Here is a 25705-nt window from a genome sequence, read left to right on the forward strand (position 1 = left end):
GTTATATTTGTTTATTTTTTATCCCGACAGCAATCAAAAAATCAAATGCTCTGACACAAAAATGAGAATACCGTAGCTTTAAAACTGATTTAAACCAAATCCCAGTGAGGTTATTTTTATTTTGCAAAAATCTTAACCCTAACCCTAAACCATTCCAATTGCCTCCTGTAAACTTTAAAAAATAATAATTGAATAAAAAAATATTCAACACTGCAAAGGTCAATTTCTGTTCACACTTGTCAATCTTAGAAAGTTTAGAAAGATAAGTACTAGATAATAGATTCCTATATTGGAAGATTTTCCTTGTCTTTTCATTTCCTTTAGTATAATATTTACATGCTGTAGGGACAGATCCTCCTTTACATGGATACATCCACACACAGACGCTCAGCTCAATCAAACAGCACACAGTATTTGCATTTCATTATTCGCGACACAGCATGGCGGCTGACCTTCTGCGAGGCGAGGTACTCCATGCCGCGGGCGACCTGGTAGGCGCAGGACACCAGGTCTTTGAAGGTGAGCTGCTCGTCGGGTATTTTACAGGTGTCAAAGGAGTAGTCCATGCCCGGGGGCCGTCGCGCTCGCAGGTACTCCCTAAGGTTGCCTTTAGAGGCATATTCCACCAGGACATACAGAGGACCTGCATGCAACAGAGAGCACAGAGTCACTTTCAGAACACAGTTAATTATTGTGTTATCATCTCCTCTGTAATGCAGCGTGGCCTCACCGTCCTGCGTGCATGCTCCGAGCAGGTTGATAATGTTTTTGTGTTTTCCAATCATCTTCATCATCTCCATCTCTGACACCAGGTCTGACAAATCTTTATCTGTGGCGTCATCTGAGACGAACAAAAAGAACAGTCAGATCAGAAGAATAGCAAGTGAGAAAGGACAAAAATAAAAGCAGGAGAGGACAAAGATTTTTAAGCATATGGGAGACATGAGAAATCACAAACCAGATAAACTATTATATATGCAGGGAAAGGGAATACATGAGGAAAACACAGCAAGAAAGACACAATGCTGCTGATTTCCTTCAGGAAATCACAGAGCACAATACCATCACTGCCACTGTCATTGTATTGATTCATGAAGTGCAGTCACAACAGTCACTAACCTTTCAACATTTTCACAGCAACAGTGAGTGGCTTGTTGGGCTTCTCCTTGTCGATGCCGATGGCCTCGGCCATCACCACCTGACCGAAGCAGCCCTCGCCCAGAGGTTTACCCAGAGTCAGCCTGAAACAAAAGCAAGAAAATCTCAGAGTTTGGATTTTTGCTGCAAGCAGCACTGAGGGATGTTTTTATATTTCTGTCTGCAGTTTTGAATGAGAGCGATTTTATTGCCAAGTACAATAAGCGTGGAGGAAGGTGTCATGGTGACCTTGATGTATTGACGGCTCACATGTTTTCACAGCACATAACGGTACAAGGACAACAGCACAGTATCTGTCAATTCTGAAATATGTTGTTTGGCAGTATGAAAAAGCCACAGACCACCATGTTTTCTTTCTGACAGGCATTTAAACAGCAGCAATGAATAATTTTTCTGTGTGTCTCTTACCGTGTTCGAGGAAACTCCCATTTGGGGTCGGAGGGCAGTTCCAGTTCTGAGACGTTGGCCAGCATCGGTCCATCGCTAGATGACAGGCGCGCAATCCTGACCAATGGGGTGTTGGAGTTCATGGAGGAGTTTGAATCCAAGGATACCTGCTTGGGTGCAAAAACAAACTGTTATAGTCTCTGAAAAGGGTGAGGTGATGTGTGTATAAACAAAGAGTGAAGAGTGAAAGCCTAACACAACCTTTGACCCAACAGAGAACATATCTCTTGATCTTGATGGATAGGTAGTTTCACAGATTGTAATGACCTTTTTTTCAAGTCAAAATTGAACTGCTTTAAAGAAACTAAATTAATTTCCAGTCACTTGTAGACTATTTAAAAAAGGCTAATTGATTTTGAATGTCAAAGACAAGGCCAATAACCCAGCGACAGAAATTTTAAACGCAATTAAAACAAATATTTCCTTGTAAGATGATTAAAACGTTTAAGCTCTGATTTGTAGAGAAACTGTGAGTATGAAACTTCACAGAAGAACTGCCACCAGTTAACCTTGGTTTGAACTTTTTGATGTAAAAACAACATTTTAGGACTGAAAAAGATGATGGAATAACTTGTCAAGATGGAATGCTTTTTGGCAGCGACAGACTGCAAACATAACACGTCTCAGGACCAGTGTCAGGGCTCTTTCAGCAGCTCAGAGTTTCTCTGAAAAACAGCCTGACTTCTGACACCGGCAATGACTTTTACAAACAGCCGGCCTGTGGCTGTGCACAGGAGGAAGCAGGCAGTAACAAAGATGAATGAAGGAGGATGCAGAGGTGGGCGAGCGCGTGGCCAGGTGGGATGGACGTCTCTATCCATCAGTGAGCTCCATTTCCAGACCGGCTGTCCTGCCGTCGAGTCTGTGGGCTCGACGTCCCCCATCATTTATCTGACTTCTGAGAGCTAATGGCTCCGACCCTGCTTTTGATGAATCTGTTTGTGTCAGAGTCTGCCAGCTCAACCCCTTCAGGTAGTGCCTTGAAACAAACATGTCCACTCACCAGACTTCCCTCCTCAACTTCTCGACTGGAGGAAAATGAGAAAAACACTGTGAAGCTAAAAAAACCCAGCCCCAACCACAATTTCAGAGGCATGAAAAGTAATATCTGATAGAACATGCCAGGGGGTTTATGGGAGATTTACTCGGAGTTATGAAAAAGAAAGGAGAGAACCAGGAGATTAGCTTTACAAAAACTAAGCAAAGATTACAGAAAAATGCAATAAGATCTTTCCCTGGACTACCTTATAAGAGCATGTAGTATATGAAGGTAGCAGAATAGAAAAGATTTAGAGGCTACAATTAGAGCATCTTTCAAAAGATGGGTTTATACTTGATATAACCTAACAAGGCTGCTTTTACGTATCAAAAAAATACATAATTTTACAACCTTTCCAGCTAAATCCTGACTTTGGTTTTGAAAGGCATGTGTTTGTTTTCCAAGAACTGAATCGTGACTTTCAAGTAACAGTTTTCTCTTCTAAAAATGCATCTTTTTCGCATTCTGAGGATCACAACCCTTCAATTATGAAGCTGGAAAGCTGGAGCTCGCACAGAACAACCACCCAGCGGCTGTGTCCTGCACACAGTGGGAGTCCAGCAGGGTGGGGCAGGATGGAGAATGACAAGCTCATCTGCATTTTAGACATTCAGATGATCTTTGCACTCAAACATATCACAAGATGTAAGTCATTCTGGCCCAGCAACATTGCAAGAAACCAAAAGAATGAGAGCCAAACTGAACTGCCTGTTTGGAAGACTATATAAGACAGAGAAGTAATAAGAAAATAAATAGAAGCTCAGGAGCTCAGATAGAAGTCTTTTGGTGAGAGTAAAGTGGAGTGAAGAGAGGCGAAGATGAGGGTGAGGGCAAACTAATTAGTCTGGACAGGGAAAGCCTGCAAAGGGAAAGGTACTCTGGCTTGGTCTTCAGAAAGCCTTTTTCACTTCTTGGACATGTCTGATTCTCGTTCCTGTTTTGACTCAGACCTGTCCTGGTCGAACCACTGATGGATGTTGACTCAACTTTCTTTCCTGCCTGTCTGTGCAACCCCCCTGAACAATCTTGCAAAGCCAATGCTTTCCATATAAACATAATTTCCTACCACTTACACAGGCACCTAGACTGTAAATTAAATGTATTTCTTTTTCTGACCAACATACCTTTAAGATACATTTAAATGGTAATCTACCAGAATACTCAGATGTGGATCTACATCACAGTATAACCAACTCTGACCTAATCAAGAAATGTCTGACCACCAAAGTTGCAGATTTGTCCAAAACTTTTTGTGTTTTTGGAATTTTCTATTTTCCAACAAAAAGTTGTTTTGTTTGAGTTATACAAAAGTCAAAAGATTTAAAACTGTAAAAACTTTGATGCTCTATATATTCAGTGGTTCGGTTTGGTGCTACATTGTTTAGAGCTGCTCATACTTAAAGGAATAGTTTGATGTTTTGGAAAATAGGATTATTTGCTTTCTTGCCTAGAGTTAGATGAGAGGATCAATACCACTCTCACATCTGTCTGTTAAATATCAAAGCAAATAAGAGATAAGATTTTCCAAAATGCCAAACTATTCCTGTAATCCTTGAGACTTGCTTTTAGTCAATTGACTATTTTGGTCTTAATTAAGACTTTAGAAATACTTTATTGATCCCCGAAGGGAAATTCTTTATTCTTTATCATGTTTGAACTTTAGTCTTGGGTTTGACTTGGACTTGACAGAGGCTTGTATTGAATGGGGTCTTAAGAGACAATGTTGGGAAGAGTTCTGCAGACTAGGCTGTGGCGATGCAGCTGCTCCACTTTATGTTTCTCTCCAAACAGTTGAGGGGCGAGTGTGTGTTACACAGAGAGTGAAATCTAAAACTAACACTGACAGTCACAGGAGGGCATAAATATCCCTGAGCTGAATATGCTCCAAGATAAATGTGAACACATGTCACCAGTGTGATGCCTTCCAGCGTCCGCACATCGTCATCAAAACAGCAGGACAGAGTGAGAGATTCATGACAGATAGACGTATATATAATAACCATCTCTATTTATTTATATTCATAAGCTTGTGTGAGTCCTGTCCTGCGTGCAATTCTTCTTTAGTTATAAGTTACAGAAGATGAAAAGACAAATATTGCAAATAGTTTCTCATTGTGGAACAAATGCAGAAAAATTACACAATTTTTCCATGACTCTCCATCCATCTCTCCATGTCAGTGATTACTAATACAGGGTGCTTCCTGGAGTTAATAATGTTTCTCCCTCCTTGAGGTTGTTTTTCACAATAATCTAAATTCTGTTTCAGTACAGTTCAAAAACTAAAAACAACTGAACAGCATCTGATGCAACGGATGTGTTTAAGTTCTGGATATCTCTTGATTTCTTTTAAATAATCTGTATTACACCCAGAAAATTCAACAGTTTTCCAGGAGTTCAAGGACTCTCAACCGCTGCAATGTCTCTAAACCTCCTAAGGAAGCCAAGTCAGTTTGGTGAAATGCTGATGAATTAAAAAAACTGCGTAATAGTTATGGTAAAAGTCCCTCTAAGATGACAGGTGTAGTTTTATTTTAGTGTTTTTCTCTTTTCTAGTGGCTCGGATGATGTTTTCACAGTTTTGTGAGAAAAAAATGCAATATTGCTACATAATTTCAACATCATCTGCCCTATGTTGAACCAAAGTTATTATAAATATGATAAACGTTAAACTAAACAGACAGAAAAAGAGGTAAAAGTGTTTATACGAATCTTGTATCTACTTTCTGTTACCTGTCTCTTGAGGGGGAACTTGGATAGTTTTTGCACAGGCGGTGTGGGCAGCGTCTTCTGCGTGGTCATTCTCATGCGACAAAGGACAACGATGACCACGGCGAGGATGAAGAGCACACAGCCCGTAACATAGATGAGTATGTCGGCGTAGTAGTCTTCCTTCTCCGGGCTCACTGCTTTTGGAGGAGGATGTCACAAACATGGGAAGTTAGTCAAAATACACATATTGCATGAAAAACATGACATATCAACATAACAATAACATTTTTATAGTGTTTTTTATTCTATTCCACACCTAGACCCATCTTTTTTTGTAAATAATTAAAAAGAAATATTGCGTTGCTCAGTAGCACCTTTTACCCAAATGGAAAAAAGCAGTTTTCTATGGAGTAACATCTATAAATCAAACCAGAAACATATCATAAAGTAATCAGCTTGTAGTTTTATCCTGCAGCAGGTAATTACACCTGTGATATGCTTCTTCCTAGGGAGGTAATTATTGTGCTGAGAGCCGAACACAGAAATGTCTTTAAATTGCCTCGTAGCCTTGAGACATTTAAACAGACGATCTGCTCTGATTACAAAGCGTCTTTCAATGGAGGCTGGATTGCATGTTCGGTTCGTCCAATTAAAGGGGCAATGACACAGTTGCAGTGCACTTGAAAGGTGCTAACAATCAGAAATCCATGATAATGTACGATAATTAGGTTTGAAAATGAACTCCGAACATTGTGCTACTGAACAAAACATGAAATTGTCCAAAAAAAACAGGACAGTAGCAATCAAATTTTCATGGAGTTTATAACATTTGAGGTGGAAAAAAAAGACGTCAAGAGTCCAAAGAGACAGAGAGAAGAGGAATATACCTGGAAGCACTGTCAGCCAGGCAGAGTGGTAAGCATAACCGATAGAGTTCCCTGCCAGACAAGTGTACTCGCCCGCATCCTCAAAAGACACATTGGTCAAGAAGAGAACCTCTAGCTCCTTATCTGTAGTGTTAATACCAGCCGTCTGTGGAGGATGGAGAGGGAGGGTGGGTAAGATTGAGGAGGGAGAAAAAGAAAGAGAGAGGGAAGAGATATCATGAGCCCAAAGCTTCTTAGAGGAAACACCAAATACACCCTGAAGGAAAGGACAGTACAGAGGATTTGAAGGAGTCAGCAGTGCTGTTTTCTTCACTGCACCGCCGGCAACACCTGAAAACACCCAAGCAGCACCTTCACCATGCTGCAAAAGAAGCTTGCTGGTTCAATCTAAAACCACACACAACCCAGAAACGTTTCCCACTGCAAAAAAATATTCCTCTTATCAAGTATTTTTGTTTTACCTGTTATTATGTCCTAAAACATGTGAAAAAGTCTGACATTACAATAAGTTTACTTTAACCAACACTAATAAACGTGTTTCAAGAACGTTAAAGTTTATATAGTAGGATGGCAATCTGCTTTATTGTCTTCCTTAAAGATACTCAGTGTAGAAAATCCTTGAAACAAGAGAAACTGTATTAAAAACAGGTTAAAATTTTCTTATAGCAATATCAGCTTTTATCATTTCTTTTAAGAAACCAGAATTTTAGTGCTCAGTAATAGTCAAAAATGACTTGATAAGATGTACATTTTTGTGCTGACTTTTTGACACTGTTGCTGCTACAACATGAGTTTAAATTTAACCAGCGTAAAGTTTACCTGACACCAAAGCAAAGCAGATCCCTTCACCACAGGCCTTGTCTGCAGAAATGATGGTGCCGGGTGCAGGCAACATCAGATGCGGACAATGATTTTTCTTTTATAACCTTTAATGGAGTTTGTTATACCGTTCTTATATTTGAGCTTCAAGCATGGAATTTAGGATGTTGTTCTTGAATGTTTTTTTTTTTAGCTCTATTTGATTTTTACATTTGTATGGCTAGGGGTGCCTTAAGGATCTGTTCTGGGTCCACTGCTTTTTGTTAATAGATTCAAAGACTTCTTTATGGTTTGTACAGATCTTCTACTATTGTTGTTTGCTGATCACACAAATTCCACATTAAAATTTAGTTCACTATTTCAAATAACCTTGAAATTACTCAAAAAGAGCAACACGGAGTTTTCCCCCTTTGATTAATGGTTGGTTTGATGACCAGTGGGGGAGTATGTGTCTGATGTGGCTTGGTGGGTTGTGGGGGTTGGGTACTCTTGTTCCCCAGGCCTCAGTAATGAACAGTGACATCCAGACCCAGTCATGAATCAGACTCCTGCCCGTGCTTTCAAATAAAAGCACATTAATACAGCTGGAGAATACACTCCCAGGGAAATCAATACCGGCCTGTGTGTGTGTGATACGATTTGGTCGGTGGGGGGGTTTCATATGTGTGTGTAAAGGTGGTTTGGGGGAGAGCGAGGGAGAGACTTTTGAAGTTACTGCAGTAATTAAAGGTGCAATATTGTGTTTGTTATTGACGGAAGACAAAGTGGCACTGGGCGTTAAAATGGATGATAGCTCCTAGCTAACCGAATGTGAGCATTTAAACTCAGAGGACTTGTGCATGTGTGTGTGTGTGTGTGTATGTGTTTGTCCTATTAGCAAGCCAGTGAGCCAATCAAACCCACAATGAATAGGAGTCCAGCAGAGAGGAGGAGACACAGCGGAGGATAAAATGTGGTGAAGGCGGTTGTCGCTCGGCGCTTATGATTTACCTGGTTTGTGTACCATAAGCCAGAAAGCGTTTTCTGATTTGCCTACAAAGTTTGAGGCGCGGCACCAATACTTCCCAGAATCTTTCTCTGTCACGTTGAACAGATTCAAGTTACTGTGGGCCTCAGTGTGTTTACTGACAACACTCTGTAAAGGGGAAATTGAGAGGCACAGTGAGGCCTTTACAGCAAGTTCCTGCAACAACAGATGTAGAGAACATATATGTAGACCTGCAGAACACACACACACACACACACACACACACACACACACACACACACACACACACACACACACACACACACACACACACACACTCTAATTTCTAATTTGTATACTTTTATATTTCAACAGTTCAAAAGGGAAATAATGTAAAGTATATTGCTAGTTAGCATTTACTGTTGCGTTTATATTATTATATTTATATATTTTATATATATATGACAAATAGACAATAGCTACTAACTATACAGAAATGCAGAAATGCTTGATCAATTTCAAATGAAAACAATATAGATATGAGCTTTTTTTGGTGGAAACAAGCAAGTTTTGCTGCCAGTGCAGTAAGTTATTTTTATTTGATTGCTATACAATACTAAATTATTCCATTAAGTATAATACGAATGCAGAACTTTGACTTGTAAGTGAGTACGTTCACATACTATACGCTTACAAGTACTGCTAATTTACACTGAAACCTGGACAAACATACATACACAGAAAGACACACAAACACACACACACGTACACACACACACACACACACACACACACGTACACACACACACACACACACACACACACACACACACGTCTCAAGCTGTCTGTGAGATTAAAAGCATTACAATGTCAAACCTGTAAGATCACAAACATAAACACACGCACATACACACATGCACCATACATTTCATAGTAACACAAGCTGTCTATTGGTAGATTAAAGGAATTTCAATATGTCTATATTCACTAAGTGTGTGCGCTGCATGCATAAACACACACGTGCTCTCACACACACATTGCTTGTGACTCCAGCAGAGAAACTGCCGATGAATAATTAAACGGGCAAAGCACATAAAGGAGAAAACATATCATGTTTTATGGCTGCTTAATGAACATTCAGGGCTCGGCTCCAGACGCCTCCCTCTCCCTCTCCATGCTGGGGCTAGTCGCTCATCGTTAACTCTTTTTTCCAGGCATCAAAAGAGGATTCAGGCATTTCTCAAAAAAAAAAAAAAAAAATAGTATGATACCCTCCTCCCACCCACAGCTGTATTTAACTGCTACAGTATATGCCACACATGAAATGTCGCAGGGAGTCTGAATGAACTGTGGTGGGGCCATATAGAGAGAGACATAGAGAGGCACACGCAGATCTCAGTAAATACTGTTTCAATTATGTGGTAGTCGAAAATAGAGCGTGGAGCCGCGGTCTTGGCTGACAGGCCTGCTCCCCCCCACCCTTTCTGTTGGCCTGTCTTTCTCCTCCTCTTTCTCTCCTTCTTCCTCTCTCTCTTCCTCCTTCTTCTTTCTATCTTACTTTTTCTCTTTCTCAGTCACCACCTCCTCCTCTCTTCCTCTCACTCTATATCCCCTTTCAGTTATGCACCTCTTTAGTTAAATGTGCTGGAAATTTTACGTATTGGTTGTAAAAGTTGTGACGGCAATCGGATCTAGAAGCATTTCTGTAACACTTCCAACAAGTCCATCAAGTCTGAATCAAATGCCGTCACTTTAATGTAAAGGCTACAGCATGTAGAAGGTTAAATAAACAGAGAGAGATTGAATGGGTGTCTTGTTCTGTCTTCTTAGAACACTGTAATACATTTCTCATAATTATCAATTCTTATGCACAAAGAAAAAGAAGTTTAAAGGCTATTTCAGGCAATTTATCTAATCATTAAATACTGTGAATGAGCCAGTTTTAAATGACCAGTTCAGAATTGTGTTAGTGAGCTTTAGAGGTTCTGGTAAGAATATTTTGTTATCTTTAGACAGAGCAAGGCAAGCTGTTTCCAGTCTTTTTGCTAAGCTAAGCTAACTGTGGTTTCATATTTACTGTACAGATATGAGAGTGATATCAATATTCTCATCAAGTTTTTAGCAAGAAGTGAATAAAGCTATTTCAAACTATATCTTTAAGTTGAGAAGGTTCCACTTATGTCACATCATGTTTACTGTGTGTTCAATATTTTTTTTCCTCTCGCAACTCAGGGACAGAAGAGGAATAATCATCAGTCCATCAGTTTCCCCTTCATTTTAACTTCCATGCCAACTGTTAAATATATATAAATATATCGTACTTTCGATCTAATAATTGATTAGAAAACTAGTGAGAGGCTAGGGTGATATCTAGCACTCACGAAGGTTATTATCTAAGGCTTCCACTGCAAAATAATTCATCATTGATGCAGCCGGTTGCAAAGGTGAGAGCCTGAGGACACTCTTTTACCTTAATATGATTATTTTTTAACTCACTGCTGAATAAAATAGACCTAAGCTTGAAAGCCCCAATTCCGTCACTTCAAGAAAATGAAGCCAGCAGTGTTACAGATAGGTAACAGATTGCATGTCTGAAAAGGACTTGTTTTTGTCACTCTCTTCTCTTTTTTCAATTTCATCTCTTATTTCTTTCTTTCTCATTCTTTCTGTCTCCCCGCCTCTCTCACCTCCCTCCCACTCATTCTCTAAGTCTCTCGCCCGCTTGTCTTTACCCACCACTCTGTCACACTTACTCTCTCTCCCTGCTGACTTTGCCCTTCCTTGTGTTCCTCCACTCATTTTTTCCATGGCTTTTTTGGTTGCCTCTTTGCTCTTTCCTCTCTCCTCCTCCTCCTCCTCCTCAAACCACGCGACGCAGCACATCTGACGGCAGTGGCGGTTAACAGAGCCCGTCTCTCTCCCTGCGTTGCCGCCACCGCGGCAGTTAACTTAGTCCAAACCAGATGTTTGTTTTATTCCCTCGCTCTCTCTAGAGGCAGAGAGAAAGAAAAGGGAGAGGCCAAATAAAAAAGCAAAAGCCTTCTTGGTGTTTCAATGGGAGTCTTCCTCTCTTCACCCCAAATAAAAAAGCATGCCTCACAGTGGGTTCAGGGTGTTGTCCTCCTTTGTGAGGAATGCTTACTACTCTATACTTGAACACCACCACTGTCTGGGGAGGGGATGACACCTCCAAGAGTTGCTCTTTAACAGGAGCACACCCTGCTAAGACTATCTGACGACTTCCCAACTGCATTTATTTAACCTTTATTTCATGAGGGAGTGCTTGTGATTGAGCAATGTTTTTCAAAGAGCTACAACATGAAGCATCAGAATAACCATAAAGGCTGCAGACAAACAACACGAATGGGACTAAACACAAAATACATCTGAGCAGTTTGAGCCAGACACACCAGAATATCAGTGATTAATGCATAAGGAATACATGGAGATGCAAGTCAGGTAGACACTCGTTCACAGCCTTGCACGTTACTTAATGTATAATTTAAGAGTTCATTCCAAAACATGACATTGTGCCAGTCAGCAACAAGATGCATCATTGATTCACATTATCAAAGTTGGACTACCAGTGTAGCAGGTATGACCTTTAGGTAGATTTATGCTTTTGTCAGGGTGCTAGTATCTCATATATTTTAGTTTTTGTTTTGTCCTCTGGGATTTTCTTTTCTTTATCTGCCCTTTTTCTTATCTTTCAGAAAGTCAAAATGAAGTAGGGCTGTACCGAATAGTGCAAAGCTGTATTCATAACGTTAACATTAGAATTTGTTCTTTCTAAACACAGTATTTCAGCACAGTTGCAGATAAAGATTAGGCTACACTTGTTTTATTAGTATTATACTTTTCGTAGAATTAGATTCCAGTGATGGCTGAGTAGGATTGTTTCCATTTCATTTATCTGATTCACTGCTTTGCTCTCGCCCTCTCTTCATTCACACTCCAGCTCGCGCAAACACTCCTGTCCTCGCTTTATGACGCTCATTGAGCCAAATTTGAATGTGTGTTTGCAACCAGCGACAGACAAATTCCACCCTTTTACGGGGATGACATCATAAAGTATGACGACAGACATTTGAGGCTTCATTTGAAAACCTCATTAGAAGCTTTGAATCTAAAAAATACATTTGGTACAGCCCTAAAATGAAGATGCCTATTGTCGTCTAGTATTTGTTTAAATATTCAAGTTAAGCTCAGGAAAGAAATGTACATTAGGGCCACGGAGAGCTCAATAGAGATTGGTGATAGACAACATGGAGCAAGACGGAAAAAGACCTTGTTACTCTCTTTCTTTTCAGTAAGCCTGGAAAAAAGTAGATTTTATGAGGTCAATTACATATGAATCAAACAATGTAAACATGATTATTTTGGCAATAATCAAATTTTTAGTACCTAAACAAATTAGTATTTTGCAAAGCTGGAAAGATATGATCTGTATCAAGGCAGATTTACCTCAAGAATAATAAATAAATGTACATGCATGTACTTCCTTTCTCACAATAAGGTATATAACAAATTACATATCCTATTGATCTTATTGTCAGAAGAAAATCGTAACACCATGAAGGAAAAACAATAATCCCCCTTTAAATATGATTTCATTTCATTTAATCCACCATTAACCATTGTTCAGGCCAACAATACAATAAGGTGCCAAAATCCATAATCTCTTTAAGTTTAGTCAAAACTGTAGTGCAGGTGCCACATACATGAGCAGAAACTAGAGATATTATCAGGTTAATGTAAAATGTAAAATTTCTATATGCTGCAGTACATAAGAAAGTGCAGGTGAAGCTTTTCTTCCGCATATTGAAGGTGTAGTGTTTGAGAAATGAGCTCTTCAATTAAATGCTGCAGTGAAAAGAGCCTGTGGCCCCGCAGACTCACCTACTGTAAAAACCTATTAAACAAGACATTTAGGAGAGATTAATTATGAGTGAAATTATCATATCTACTGCTGAAATCTACTCCAGGCATACGCTGGTGAGACTGGGATTCATTAGAGAATTGAACCAGACCCACCTTCAGGATGTTGACATAGGGGACGCCGTCGGGGCCATAGCGGCTGCCGTTGACCTCGATGTGTTTCAGCCACTGGATATGCGGCTGGGCGTCGCTGTACACCTTACAATGAAACTCCACGTCGCTGCCCACCACCACCGTCTGATTGGCTGGCAGGCCTGCCTGGAGGATAGGCCTGTGAGGGGAACGCTCTGAGACAGAAAGCACATTGGCGCAAATCATGCATGGGAATGATGTGCTGCAGGAAATGTAGACGTAAAGTAGTCTTATAAAAATCTTTTTACCATCAACAACTCTCGTGGGTTTTTAAAACCACTTGTGCGTGTTAATTTATTCGTTGTTTACACAGAAGCAGAAGTGAAACTAAATGTTTCCGTGTTGTTTACCTAGCACATCCAGCTGGTAGGTGTGGGTGATGGTGCCGTAATTGTTCTGCACCACACAGGTGTAGTTTCCGCGGTCTGACGGCACGGCACTCTCCATCACCAGACTCCATTGCTGGTGTCTCAACTGGGGAGGAGGAAAGGGAGAAGGGAAGAGGGAGGCGAGAAGGAAGAGGAAAGAATGGATATGCCATTACAACATTTACATTTGTGTGGATACTGGTATTTAAAAAAATCTCAGGGGGAGTTTGGTGTCATATTTGAAGGCCTGAAAAGTGCTTATTTGGTATATTACCACTTATGATAACATACAGAATCATGTTAAGTTTATGAATTTGCCTCAGGACTTTATATGTCATCCTTTACAAGAAGAATACAACAACATTTTGGAAGATGTATGATTTGCAAATAAGGTGTGAAGATACACTTACAGACACATAAATACTGTACAGTAACCGAAGCTGATATAGAAACGAATGGCGCTGTCATAAACAAAAAATCCTTCTATTTTCACAAATAAGCGCTCTGTCCAGAGAAACCATCTTTCCCAGCGTGAGATGTCTTTCCTCACTCCTTCCTTTGATATCCTTTGGTTTAAAACATCACAGAACAGCCAGGTTGGTAAACAAGAGTGTGCTGTGTTCAGCTAATGTTTACTGAGGTGCCAACCCCTTTCAACAAATATTTAAAATGGTGATACAACTTTAACCTCCTTTTATTAATTACATACTGGTTGATGCAGAACAGACGTGATTAGCAGAAAACAATCTTTTGACGTGGTGTAAACGTCTTGATGGGAAACAGTTCTGAGTGACCATAGCACAAAGTAAAACTGATGAAAAGGATTCATGAGTAGAGAGCAGTCTGATTAGGTGTCTGGCGCAGACTTTGGATCATATTTTATTATTTTTTAGTTTTTACAGTGAACAACATGAAAAGAAGAAATGTGATGGCACATAATTAGTAATTCTCAAGGTGCAATATTTCTCCTCAACATATTGCTAAACACGGATAGTAAGAGAATTAAAAACAGAATACCACAAAGCCTCAATCAGTAATTAGACAGCTGGACAGAACATTTCATGAGACAGCTCTGCAAAGTCTCTTAAAAGCATTTCCTTCTCTCTGCTTGCAGTGAGAGGAGGCAGCGTTTTTGCACCTCTGAAATTGGTTCCACTGTGCCAGTCAAGAGCAATCTATCCCTGGAGAGTCGAAGGGTAAATTCTGCGTAGTAATTCAAACCAGGTGTGGCTGGATGGCAGCAGCAAGCAGATACTAACTTGACAGATTCAGAAGCTGCTCAGAGGCAGATTGAGCAGCCCAGCACAGCGAGGCGAGAACAGAGGACCTGCTACGCTTCGATAAGCAGAGTCTCCATGGGCCACGAGGGATGACCTCCGCAGCTTAAGTGGAAACATGCGGCGCAGATGCCGTTGCTGTGCTTACTGCTGTGAGACAAGCGCGGAGTGAACACCTCCGACAGAGGTCAGAATGACTAAAGACAGGAGTGAGTGATGTCAACAAAGAGGCTTTTCAGGGTGGAACACTTAACATCACCTGCGTAGGAAAATGTGCCGACCCAGAGAGGGCTTAGTGTTTTCACAAACGTTTAACCCCCACGTGTTTAGGTAAGTGGCCAACCATTCACAGAACGTATATATTTGTAGGTTGAGGATCACACTCTCCTCCCCTCCCTCTTTTCCCTCTGTCTTACAGTATACACTCCTTGACTCTCTCTTGGAGGCGCATGCGGAAAATAATGTAACAGTGTAAATATTATGCCTGTGTGTGCTTTTTGCAGTTGCATGGTAACATAGACCAGGCAGCCCGCTCAACGCTGGCAAATGGTTTTTCAGAGTGGCTGGCTCCACCCCGTCTACCCCTCTCAGAGCCGAGGAGTCAAACTGAAGTCAATGGCTGCTCTCATGAGCAGATGAGTGACGCCTTCTGCTGTGGTCGTTGAGCCCCAAGCCCAGCAGAGAGGAGGGGGAACGAAAAAAACGGCAACGCATAGGGAGGGAAGCTTAAAGGTGGTAAAATATGAGCTGAAGTCGATGCTCAGTAGAGGCCAAGACCACCAACAGAAACAGAAAGAGACTGTGATCAGAGTTATGGTCTTATTTAGGTCTTCGTCTCATTTAAAAGACCTAATTTCATTATAATTTCTGGAACTTAAGTTCTATGTTTCTTTTGAGCTACTGCTACTTTGAAATTATTTCATTTGGATGGATGCTACTTTTTACTCCACCACATTTATCTGACAGCTGTAGTTCCTGTGCATATTCAAATTTTATGTTCAGCTTCAGGCAATCATGGCTGCTGTCAAGAAAAACATCTTGCATTTCACCGCTCAAAATCACAGCTTAGTTTCGGCTCAATAAAACATATATCTTTGACACAATCTGTAGAGGGACATTTAAACCACATGAAAATCCCCAAACTAGGGACAGTAGGAAATAAGTACTTTTTCCAAGTACTTCTGTTTTGTGTCTTATACTTTTTTACTTTTATGTAATTTAAAAGTGAGACTACATAACTTTTTAAATAGGAAATAAAACAACTTTCCACTTACAAATCGTAAAAACGTTTAATTCACATTCTTAGTCTGGTATGACCAGTAGCTTATGTTGGCTAATGTTAGTAAACTTAAGGTAGATATTGCTGTGTAATCTATTTCAACTTCAGTTCACTTTGGCTTTTGACTCAGTTCCGCTACTGTTACACTACGTTATAACATTATTGATGAATAGTTATTCCTTTGCTGTCACATTGAGGCCACTTTCAGCAAAAGTTACATAGTCTTGCTTTAAATGTGGACTTTTACTGCCCCCACTTACAGCTCCTTACAGTGTGGATAACTACTAGAGAAAAGGCAATTTTAAAATTCAAAGTTATTAATTTGTGGTTTATTATTAACTTTAAGTGACATTTCTACTTTAATTCCCCTCTGTCTTTTCCTTGGCACTTTTAATTATTTTCTCCATACATTCCACTTGCTTTTATTACCATGTTACATTGGCTAACCCTGTTGAACCTGTAGTATTAGTCCCCAAACGTGATAATCCCATCCATTCCAATCACGCCAGATTCCAAACAGAATTAAATTATTAAGGAGCTTACGTTAGAGTCATACGAGGCTTTAAAGCTTTTAGGGCTTTGGCTGTGGACCTACAGAAGGGCGCAAGCCATGGGAATGGACAAGAGTTTCACACTGCAAAAAGTGCGCATCTGAAGGAGTCTTTGCATAAAGGAAAAAGAAACAGGGAGTATGTTGGGTTTTGTATTGAATTCAACATATTGTGTATAAAATATCTTGAGAGAATTAAATGTTACCTGTCTTATTTTGAGGTATTTTTGCTTGCCTTACAGAGCCTGTTTTGGAAAACAGTGAAGATACCACAATGACTTACAATAACTTAAAATAATGAATTCACGACTAGAATGCCAGCTTAAATGGCTCATAAAAATATATAAACATTTTTTGCAGTGTAGCACTTGTCTGAGAAAACACAGGAAGCTCTGCTCCCTTTATAGTACAAACCCTCCGTCTTCACCTCGCAAAATAGCCCTGCCAGAACCAACGGGGCCAGTTACTAGAATTTATGAGTGTGTCAGAGCGGACCAGTGGCTCGGATATGTGCTACCATCTAATTTGACCCACAGAGAAAGCGGAAACAGATAGAAGCGGCCCTAAGGGCTTGCTATTAAAGCTGGCAAAGTTTGTGGGTCTGTTTCCCGTACATGCCACTGTATCAACATAGAGGAGAAGACTGCAAAGTTTAAAGTATGGTAGTTCAAAGCAGAAAAAAATGAGTCAGAAAACCAAATAAATAGGATAATCTGTATTTTGATATCCATGGTATATTCGGGTAAAATGATAGGGGAGAAAAGTGAATGACCATGGCAGGTCTAAAATTAAAAAGTACAGAAATTCGTACACGGCCTACAGACTCACAATCCAGCCTGTGTTATTTGGATTGGAAAAACAAGGACTTAAAGTCTTAAAAAGCAACAGTGTGGAGCCAGTTTAAGAGCCCTGCCTTGGAAGCTTGTCAAAACAGGGATTGCAAAATCTGTAGAGAACTGAGCGACCTGTACGGAATGAAACACAATAATTACATTGTCAACTTTTGTCTCGCTTGTGCCGCCAAGGTTTAGCATGAACACAATTAAATCCCTTCCGCCATATGTGGCAGCATACAACAGCATTGGCTTTGGCTGTCAAAGACTCAGGCCATCTCAATAGGCAGTCAACACGCCCATCTCTCCCCACCTCCATCTGATGGCTCAATAGAGAGGTGAACTTTAACCTTCAGACCCTGTCCCTCCATAATGGAGGAGGCTCTGAGCGCCACCGTCGTCTAGGAAGGTGAACAATGCTCCGGCACGTCGCCCTGCTGGAATTTCATTTTCTATTTTACAAATGAGCCACACATCCTATTTACCGTTTCATTTAGCTTCAACAAATGTACCATTTAATTCTCTGTCTTGCCTTTCAATGGACTAAAATAGAACTGAATGTCTGAACAACCTTGTGTGTGCTCCTGGGAAAGAATGTACAGAGAAGATGTTAGTGTGCATCTACGTATATAGGCCTGTAGGACTGGATAATCATAGAATATCTAGGAAACACTCCTGCCCTAAAAAGTCCATTACTAATGAACCAAAAGAAAACCAAAAAAGAAAATCTGAATATAAGACGTTTCTGTGGTCAGACAAAGGACTCCATTACATCAGAGCTGGACAACAATGACTGGCTAATATCTGATATATAATAAAACTTTAATATTTTATTCGTATTCCTTTTCTTTTATGACAGTAACATAATGATAAAATCTCCCTAAGTCTATTTCCTTATTTTCTTAAGTCTATTCTGCTCTGCAGTATCGCTTCTAAATGTCTTTACCATTAAAGTATGTATAGCATGCAAGTCTGGTATTAACGTTACCATGACTCACTGAATAATGCTGCAAAGAAATCCCTTTTATCCAGTGTCATTTGAGTCTCATATAGGATTATATATCATATAAATAATACTATATAGATCTCTTCATATTTTACAAAAACAAATGCAATTTTAGGCCTGCAAAGAAGATGAAACTGCTTGTTAAAATGCATGGCTTTAAAGAACAAAGGAGAACATGGTGCATCTTTAGAAAGGGTACTTTCACCCACTCCAATGTGAAGACGGGAGGCATTTATGTAGGCGGGTAATGGACCTTAATGGCCGCCTCAGTCAGAAACATTCTCTCACACTAGTGCATATCTGAAGACACTCAGAGTAAATGACAAACTTGCTAGTAACAGTGCTGAGTGGAGAGGATACCATTGTCCTGATCAGCATGGATCAGTTATCAAGTCAGTTACAGTCACAAAGACACTCCCAGCCTCGTGTGGCAAAATCATCCCATCACCTGTCCAAACCTTAATAATCAGACACGGGTGCGATTCATTCAGTTGGAATTAACTACGGCTGTCAAATCAATACAGATGTGAGAAGAAGACAGCTTCACCTTGAGGACCCTATTGGAGGAATAGAGTCTTTAGATGGCCATTGTCAGGCTGTCAAGGCTCAGGGTGCCCCCACTACCATCACCACCTCCCATCTACCCCTAACCCTGCAAGATGAAGGGTTGTGACACGTGAGACAGAATGCACTCCTTTATGTCTCTTACGTGTCTGTCTACATAATGACGATTCAATCTTCTTCTTCTTCTTACCTTATGTTCTTCATAAATATTTGTTTGTTTTCATTGTCTTTTTAATGCTTTTAATAATGAATATACCCCTTCTCAAGATGAATATTGATTTTGACAGTGTCGGACAACTGGTAAACAAACTTGTTCTATTGTGTCATATAGGCAAAAATTTTAAAAACCAAGCACTATGTTTGTTTTATGTACAGCTGAACAAGCTTATTAATATTAATTTGTATGATTGCCAAAAAGGTATTTCTGTTGTCTACCAAATTATTGCTGGACTCATCTTTGGTGCTGTTCATATATATTTATAAAGGTTTGACTACTGAATCTTAACTGATGAAAGTTTACTGACTCATACTAAATAAAGTGTTGGGCTTCTATTTTTTCCTTGTGAAGACCAGATTATGCATTTTATCCTGTAACTTCCACAACGCAGTGATCTTTCTAAAAATGAATGAATAGGCCAAGATTAGTCATCAAGAAAAGAAATCAATGCACCATGGTGCTTCTCCTAGTGTTTGACTGACAGGTGATCTATGGGAAATTCAGTGCACAAACACCAACAACAATGAATGTATGGCAGGAGGAAAAGGAGGATAACCATGTTAAAAATTAGGTGAAAATATAATTGTATTAGGCACATCACTCAACTTAATTGCAGATAATGTGATTTATTTTCAGTGCAAATGTGCAATGCCTGTTTTATCTTCAGTAGCCAGGATACTTCTTTCATAGAAGGATGCTGCTGAGCAGATTAGATGTTCGCCTCCATTTTTTTGGGGTAGAGGAATATGGAATAAGAATGTTATTTACGATAGAGTGATTAAAGGTACTGATAAAAAGCCAAAAGACACTAAACGTTTTAAGATGGACATTTGTTGCAGGGTGGTAGTGGGGTTAGCAGATGTTTTGACATTAGGACGGGTTGAAGCTGTTACCTCTGACCCCCCTGAAGCCTGGCCGTGTCACAGGCTTGTCTGTCACCCAGCACCCTGATTCTAAAGAGGATGACCTCTTCGTTCACCTCATTCAAGGCCAACAGCGGACATATGGTGATCGGTTAACTGGATTTTAAAACAGCTCCGGGAAAGGAGAGAGGGAGGGGAGGAGCATCTTGATAAAGACATAGAAAGCAACGACTCAATAACTGCCATCTCAAATCTTACATCTCCATCTAAATTACTGATACATGTGCTTAAAGGCACCGGAGGTGTGGTAAACGATGCATTCGCACTTGTATTGCTTGCTGGCAATTTAAGCTAGCTAAAACTTTTGTTTAAACCAACAGTCACTGCCAAATATCTCTGACAGAATCAGAATCGACAAATGTAAAATGTCCTGTTTGGTTGGACACTTTTATCCTAAATACTTCACTGCAACATGAGTGCCTATGCTTTCAGCATGGGTGGCCACAGTGGGAACTAAACCGACTGCAGGTTGGTGCCAAGTTCGACCCACTGAGCTATACAGAGCAGAAAATGTACAAGAATTTGTCTCGATGGCTTGTTGACACTTTATAGTGTCACAGCTCACACTGACTCAACACAGTACAAGGCCAACAGGACCTCACATAAACTGTAGGGGATTACTATGGATAGTTAGCTGTACTCTCATTATGCATTTAACATCCTATAGGAGCATGTGTTAGAGCAGGGGAGAGTACAAAATGGCTAGTGCTGCAGAGGGAAATAGACTGAGCTATAGGCACTGTACCGGTCTACCATGATGATGGTAGATTAGGTGACATTTTGTAGAACAATGACGTAAAGGGATAGGGATTTGGAGAAAAAGCCAGAGATTCGGTGGATAATGGAAAAAAATATCTAGTCTATCTAATGTAAGTGTTCAAATTGGTCAGTTTAGGGTTTAACTTTATCACCAGCAAATCTTAATGCTGTTGCTGTCGGAGAGCCACTCCAGTCTGAGTTGGAGTATCCTGAGGGCTGCTGACAGGTGTGTGAGTGTGTGTGTGTGTGTGTGTGTGTGTGTGTGTGTGTGTGTGTGTGTGTGTGTGTGTGTGTGTGTGTGTGTGTGTGTGTGTGAGTGGGGACAGAGGGAGCGAGACAACTGCTGTTGGTCTGCTGGGAGCAGATGTTGGAGATCTCTGTAAACTGTTAATAGCTGCAGGATCTCATTACATTTAACTCTTTAAATGCCAAACCTTCACTGGGGAGAAAGTGTCTCGTTGCCTCTCACTACCAGCCTGACACATGTTTACTCTGCTGAAGTTAGAAAATGCAATGTCACTGTCACACAAACAATTTGAAATTTCCATCTTTTGGCATATGTTTATTACAGGTGGTCAAGTTTCTGCTAGTTTTATGGAACATGACATTTAATTAAATTGAGAGTATGTAACTTCTGAAAGAAGAAACTCATTCTTCCTCTTACAAATATAAAGTTGAATTCATACGCAACTCAGCAGGTAAATAAACTAAGCTATTACAGCCATACTTGGTCTGGTATGAACAGTAGCTTATGGTGGCGAATGTTAGCTGACATGATGTTAGCAAATATTAGGAAATATTTACTCTATAATAGACATTACTGAGTTAGTTCTGACTTTATGACTTCTTGTGCTAAGTTTTAGCATTTTCCATTTTCCTGTAATTGTTACTTTAGGTTGCAAAAGTGAACACTACAATAGATGTTTCCTTCCCTGTTAGCATGGACTGTATATGTTTTGAAACATTTTGTTGCTTAATATATGTTTTGTGTGTGATTCTTTCCGAGTGCAGCTGAGCTACATGAACATTTAGCAGCACTGGAATTAAAGTTTGAAAAGAAAGGGTGCTCAGCTAGGTTTTATTGTAGTAACACTACTGTTTCCTCATAATGTAAATCAGTACTTATTGTTATAGTAGCTAAAGGTAGGTAAATTGTCCTTCATCATCACTTTATCACGTGTGAGGGCCGAGTGAAAAATAAAATACAGGACAGAATGATCATGCAAGAATTTCCATCTCCAGGCAAAATGTTAAATTTGTATGTTATTAAGTTTGAGTTTATTTGGAAACAAAACACACATTTTGACTGTTTGAATTCCAATGTTCTTACCACACTGAGTCTGTCTTTTAATCCTACAGCTCAGGGCCATTAAAGGAACACAAAAGTAAACCATGCCCTGTTACTTTAAGCAGTGCCATTCCACATGAGAGCCCAGTGTTTAGAGTGAATCCGATGACAAAACTGAGTACAACAGCTGTTTGCTGCGCTGCATTACTGTCAACATTGAGCTATCACGCGAGCATGCATGTATCTGTGTACCACTCTTGTTTTCAGCACAGCGGCTTGACCCTGTAAATTTATTTTGGTCAGCTTAGCTGGGGCTGAGAGTGGCCCGAGTCCTGCCGGGGACATCCAGCCAAGCGACGTGTTTTCTGACCTTTAGTTACCGTGAGAAGATTCACTGAGTATGAGCGTTCTTTCAGCACTCTGCTTCACACTCTTCCTGTTATAGAAATTCACACCAGGGAGCATCGCAACACTCACACTGATCTACTGATAGATGCACAGCAGCTCCACTGGACAAGCAGGGGATTGAGATGCCTTGCTAAAAGGAACTTTGATGGTAGCTCAAGGAGGGCAGAGCACCACCTCTTCCAGGTAGATTTTTGGAGCTGGTGTGAAGATTTGAATCTTTAAATCATAGCCCTGGTCCTCTAACCTTTAGGTAGGTTTGAAATTAAGTTCTCTCACCTTGATGCCTCCCATCCTTTGCTCCCCCTTGAATTCTTTGCCGTTCTTCAGCCAGTGGATGGTCGGCGTTGGGTTTCCGGCTGCAGCACAGCGGAACTTGACGGTATTGGCGGCTGGAACGGCCAAGAGCTTCTTGTCCATCCGGTCAGGCCTAGTCCAATATGGAGCTTCTGTTGGTAAAACAAAAAACAGGGCATTGCATCAGTGATGGAAAACTACTTCTCCAAAACCAAACATACATTCTGCAGTGCTGAAAGTTCTCAAGTAATTTGAAATAACTCTCAAGTATCCACTCACCTAAGACGTCCAAGTCAAGGTGTCAAATCAAATGACAAGTCCTAAGTCTCGAGTGATTTGACACGAGTCAACATCAAATCTCAAGCAATTTTGACAAAAGTACAAGTCAAATCACAAGTCGGTGCAAGTCACAAGTCAAGTGTGGAGTAATTTGTGACACATCCTAAGTCAAGTCTCCAGTTCTTTGAAAGGAGTTCAAGTCAAATCTCAATTAATACAAGACAAGTAGTCAAAGGTCCAGTCTCAAGTCATTTGAGACAAGTCCAAGTCAAGTCTCTAGTCTGTTGAGATAAGACAAAACCTGAAATCATTTGGTCCATGAGGGGAAAGTCCAAGTCTTCATAAGCAGTTAAGATGCAAACCTTTCAGATCTGAATCCTGACTACTAAAACGGAACAGTAATTAAAGAGGTGTTTAATATGTAGTTAGGACAAAGTCCTCTCAATGAATATATTTCTGTGATATTATCAGGCCAAAAGCTGAAACTTGAAGGTTTTTGTTCTGTTGTCAGATCTCTCAGAATCTGACCCGCTCTGCCAAAATCTACCACTTTCTTTTCCTCAGATCAGACCCTAACTTTCTATTATCCGGTGTATTCTTAGATTATATAATTTCTGGGGAAAGCCCTACAGGAATTCATTGTTACATGTTTTTGTAATTGCTAAAATATGGCCCAGATGGGAAAACTTACTCTTCTGCCCTGTCTTCAAATTGGTCCATCTTGGATGAGTTACCTACTTTGCCAGAACAGATGTGAGGTTGTGGATTCACTGGAGGTCTTCCCTCACCGCTCTGATAAACAACATAGTACCAGCACTTATCTTTCTGCAATGTCAAGCCAACCCGTCTGTCCCAAGAGATATGGTTAAGTTCAAGATGCGTAAAAAGTGTAAAACACAGTTTGACGGATGTTGAAAGAACACAAAATATGTGCGTGAAGCGTCACAAGGACCAAACAATTCTTATCATCTTCCTCCCCCACTAATAATGCAAGGGTTCATTTGAATTGTCTGATTCTGAGAGTTTGGAAACCTGTCAGGGCGATTTATTGAGTTGTATTGAGAAGACGGCAGACAAAGAGAGTTTAGCCAGTCAGAGAGGCCTATTGTTCCTGCTGTGTGGGTGTGGAGGGTGAAAGCAATGAGGCATGGCTCACTCTCTCTCTTTATAGGTCTGTGTGAGTTTGTGTGTGTGTGTGTGTGTGTGTCCCAGGACAAAAGCTGGGGAGGTGGCTGACCGGTCATCAGATGTCTCTTTTACTTTCTAAATGCAGGAGGAGAGAGAGGAGCTAATTACCATCTCAATGTCTGCGCTTGTGTGTGTGTTTTTGTGTGGTCATGTGAATATGTTATCTACTCCGGTGGGTCAGGTCGCACCCTCGAGCACTACATAGTGGGCACCTCAGGTGAGATGTCAATCAGAGAAATGTCAACATTAAAATATAATACCTGTCTGTGATTGTGTCTTGTCTACCGCATATGTGTGTGTCTGTTTATCATACTGCCTGGAGTCTCCTGATATATTTCTGACACACATCTCTTTGGCTCTTGCCATCAAACTTTGGCTTTGGCTTCACAGAGTAATTACAACCAGGCTGAGAGAGATATTCAGTGATGAAAGACACAGACGTATCTTCTTAGAAAGCAAACAAACAGAATGTTACTTCACTCTATTGAACAGACTATAAACTCTGTGTGTTTACAAACTCTAATGGAGCAGCTGAACACTGCTCCCTGCTTGAGTTAGAGACTCCCCAGCTCGCTAAGACAAACGCTCTCCACGTGCAACCACGCACACACACAAACGTCCTCCACCTTAAAAGGGAAATATCTGTTGGATTTCATTACTTCTCTCTCTCCGTGTCTCCTCTGTCTCGGCGTATTTGGAGCGACACTTGGCGCAGCGTGGGACAACCCTCCAAGGAGTCTGAACACATTGTTTTCTTGGCATCATAATCAGCCACACACACACTCGGTCAAAGAGAAACACACACTGAGTTCTTAAACAGTCTCTCTCCTGATGTGTGGTCCTCCTTCTCCTCCTCCTCCCCCTCCTCTCCCTGCTGCTGCTCCTGAACCCATCTGTGCCTGAAAACACCTTCTTGCTGGTGATGATCCTTCAGCCACAATGATGTGTTTTACCCAAAATAGACGCCTGTGTAGATTCTGTACGAGCTGGGATGCTCGTCTCCATGGTTTTGTCCCAAAAACACATTAAGATTGGTTTATTCACTGACTTTTAACTGCTAAGTGCTAACTGCTGTGTTTCTGCAAAAGATCACCTGTCAATCAAACTGCGGGCGGCTTCTTCCTCTGATTTTATGGCAATTAAGTTTCTGCAAGTGGTGCTTGATTTTTTTTTTGTCTGTTCAGAGACGGACGCAATTGCTGCTCATGCTAACCACCCTGTTCCTCTTTTATTTATTCCACACTAGCAACCCAGGCAATTTATTTTTACAACATAATACAGCTGTTTTTTAAAGGAGCTGAGTGGGTATCACCTGAATTATTTTTTTTGTCTTGTGACAAAAGGGATTTGTTGGCTCTACAGGCACTTTGCACCGT

General features: G+C 40.5%; 1 protein-coding gene across 10 annotated transcripts in view; it reads right to left on the bottom strand.

Annotated features, from left to right (window-relative positions):
• Positions 1-25705, bottom strand: part of fgfr3 (fibroblast growth factor receptor 3) — a 76131-nt gene that overhangs the window by 12182 nt on the left and 38244 nt on the right. For 7 of the 10 annotated variants that reach the window (XM_046062421.1, XM_046062417.1, XM_046062424.1 and 4 more), the window contains 9 exons: positions 22845-23014; positions 13447-13570; positions 13061-13251; positions 6241-6385; positions 5375-5550; positions 1567-1715; positions 1120-1241; positions 731-841; positions 453-643 (listed from right to left, as the gene is read on the bottom strand). In XM_046062421.1, the coding sequence (XP_045918377.1) occupies positions 453-643; positions 731-841; positions 1120-1241; positions 1567-1715; positions 5375-5550; positions 6241-6385; positions 13061-13251; positions 13447-13570; positions 22845-23014 (1379 nt within the window). The remainder of the gene's footprint in view (positions 1-452; positions 644-730; positions 842-1119; positions 1242-1566; positions 1716-5374; positions 5551-6240; positions 6386-13060; positions 13252-13446; positions 13571-22844; positions 23015-25705) is intronic. The other 3 variants (XM_046062420.1, XM_046062419.1, XM_046062418.1) reach the window with 3 other exon arrangements.

The sequence above is a fragment of the Micropterus dolomieu genome, linkage group LG11 (genome assembly GCF_021292245.1).
Source record: "Micropterus dolomieu isolate WLL.071019.BEF.003 ecotype Adirondacks linkage group LG11, ASM2129224v1, whole genome shotgun sequence".
Classification (NCBI taxonomy): Eukaryota; Metazoa; Chordata; class Actinopteri; order Centrarchiformes; family Centrarchidae; genus Micropterus; species Micropterus dolomieu.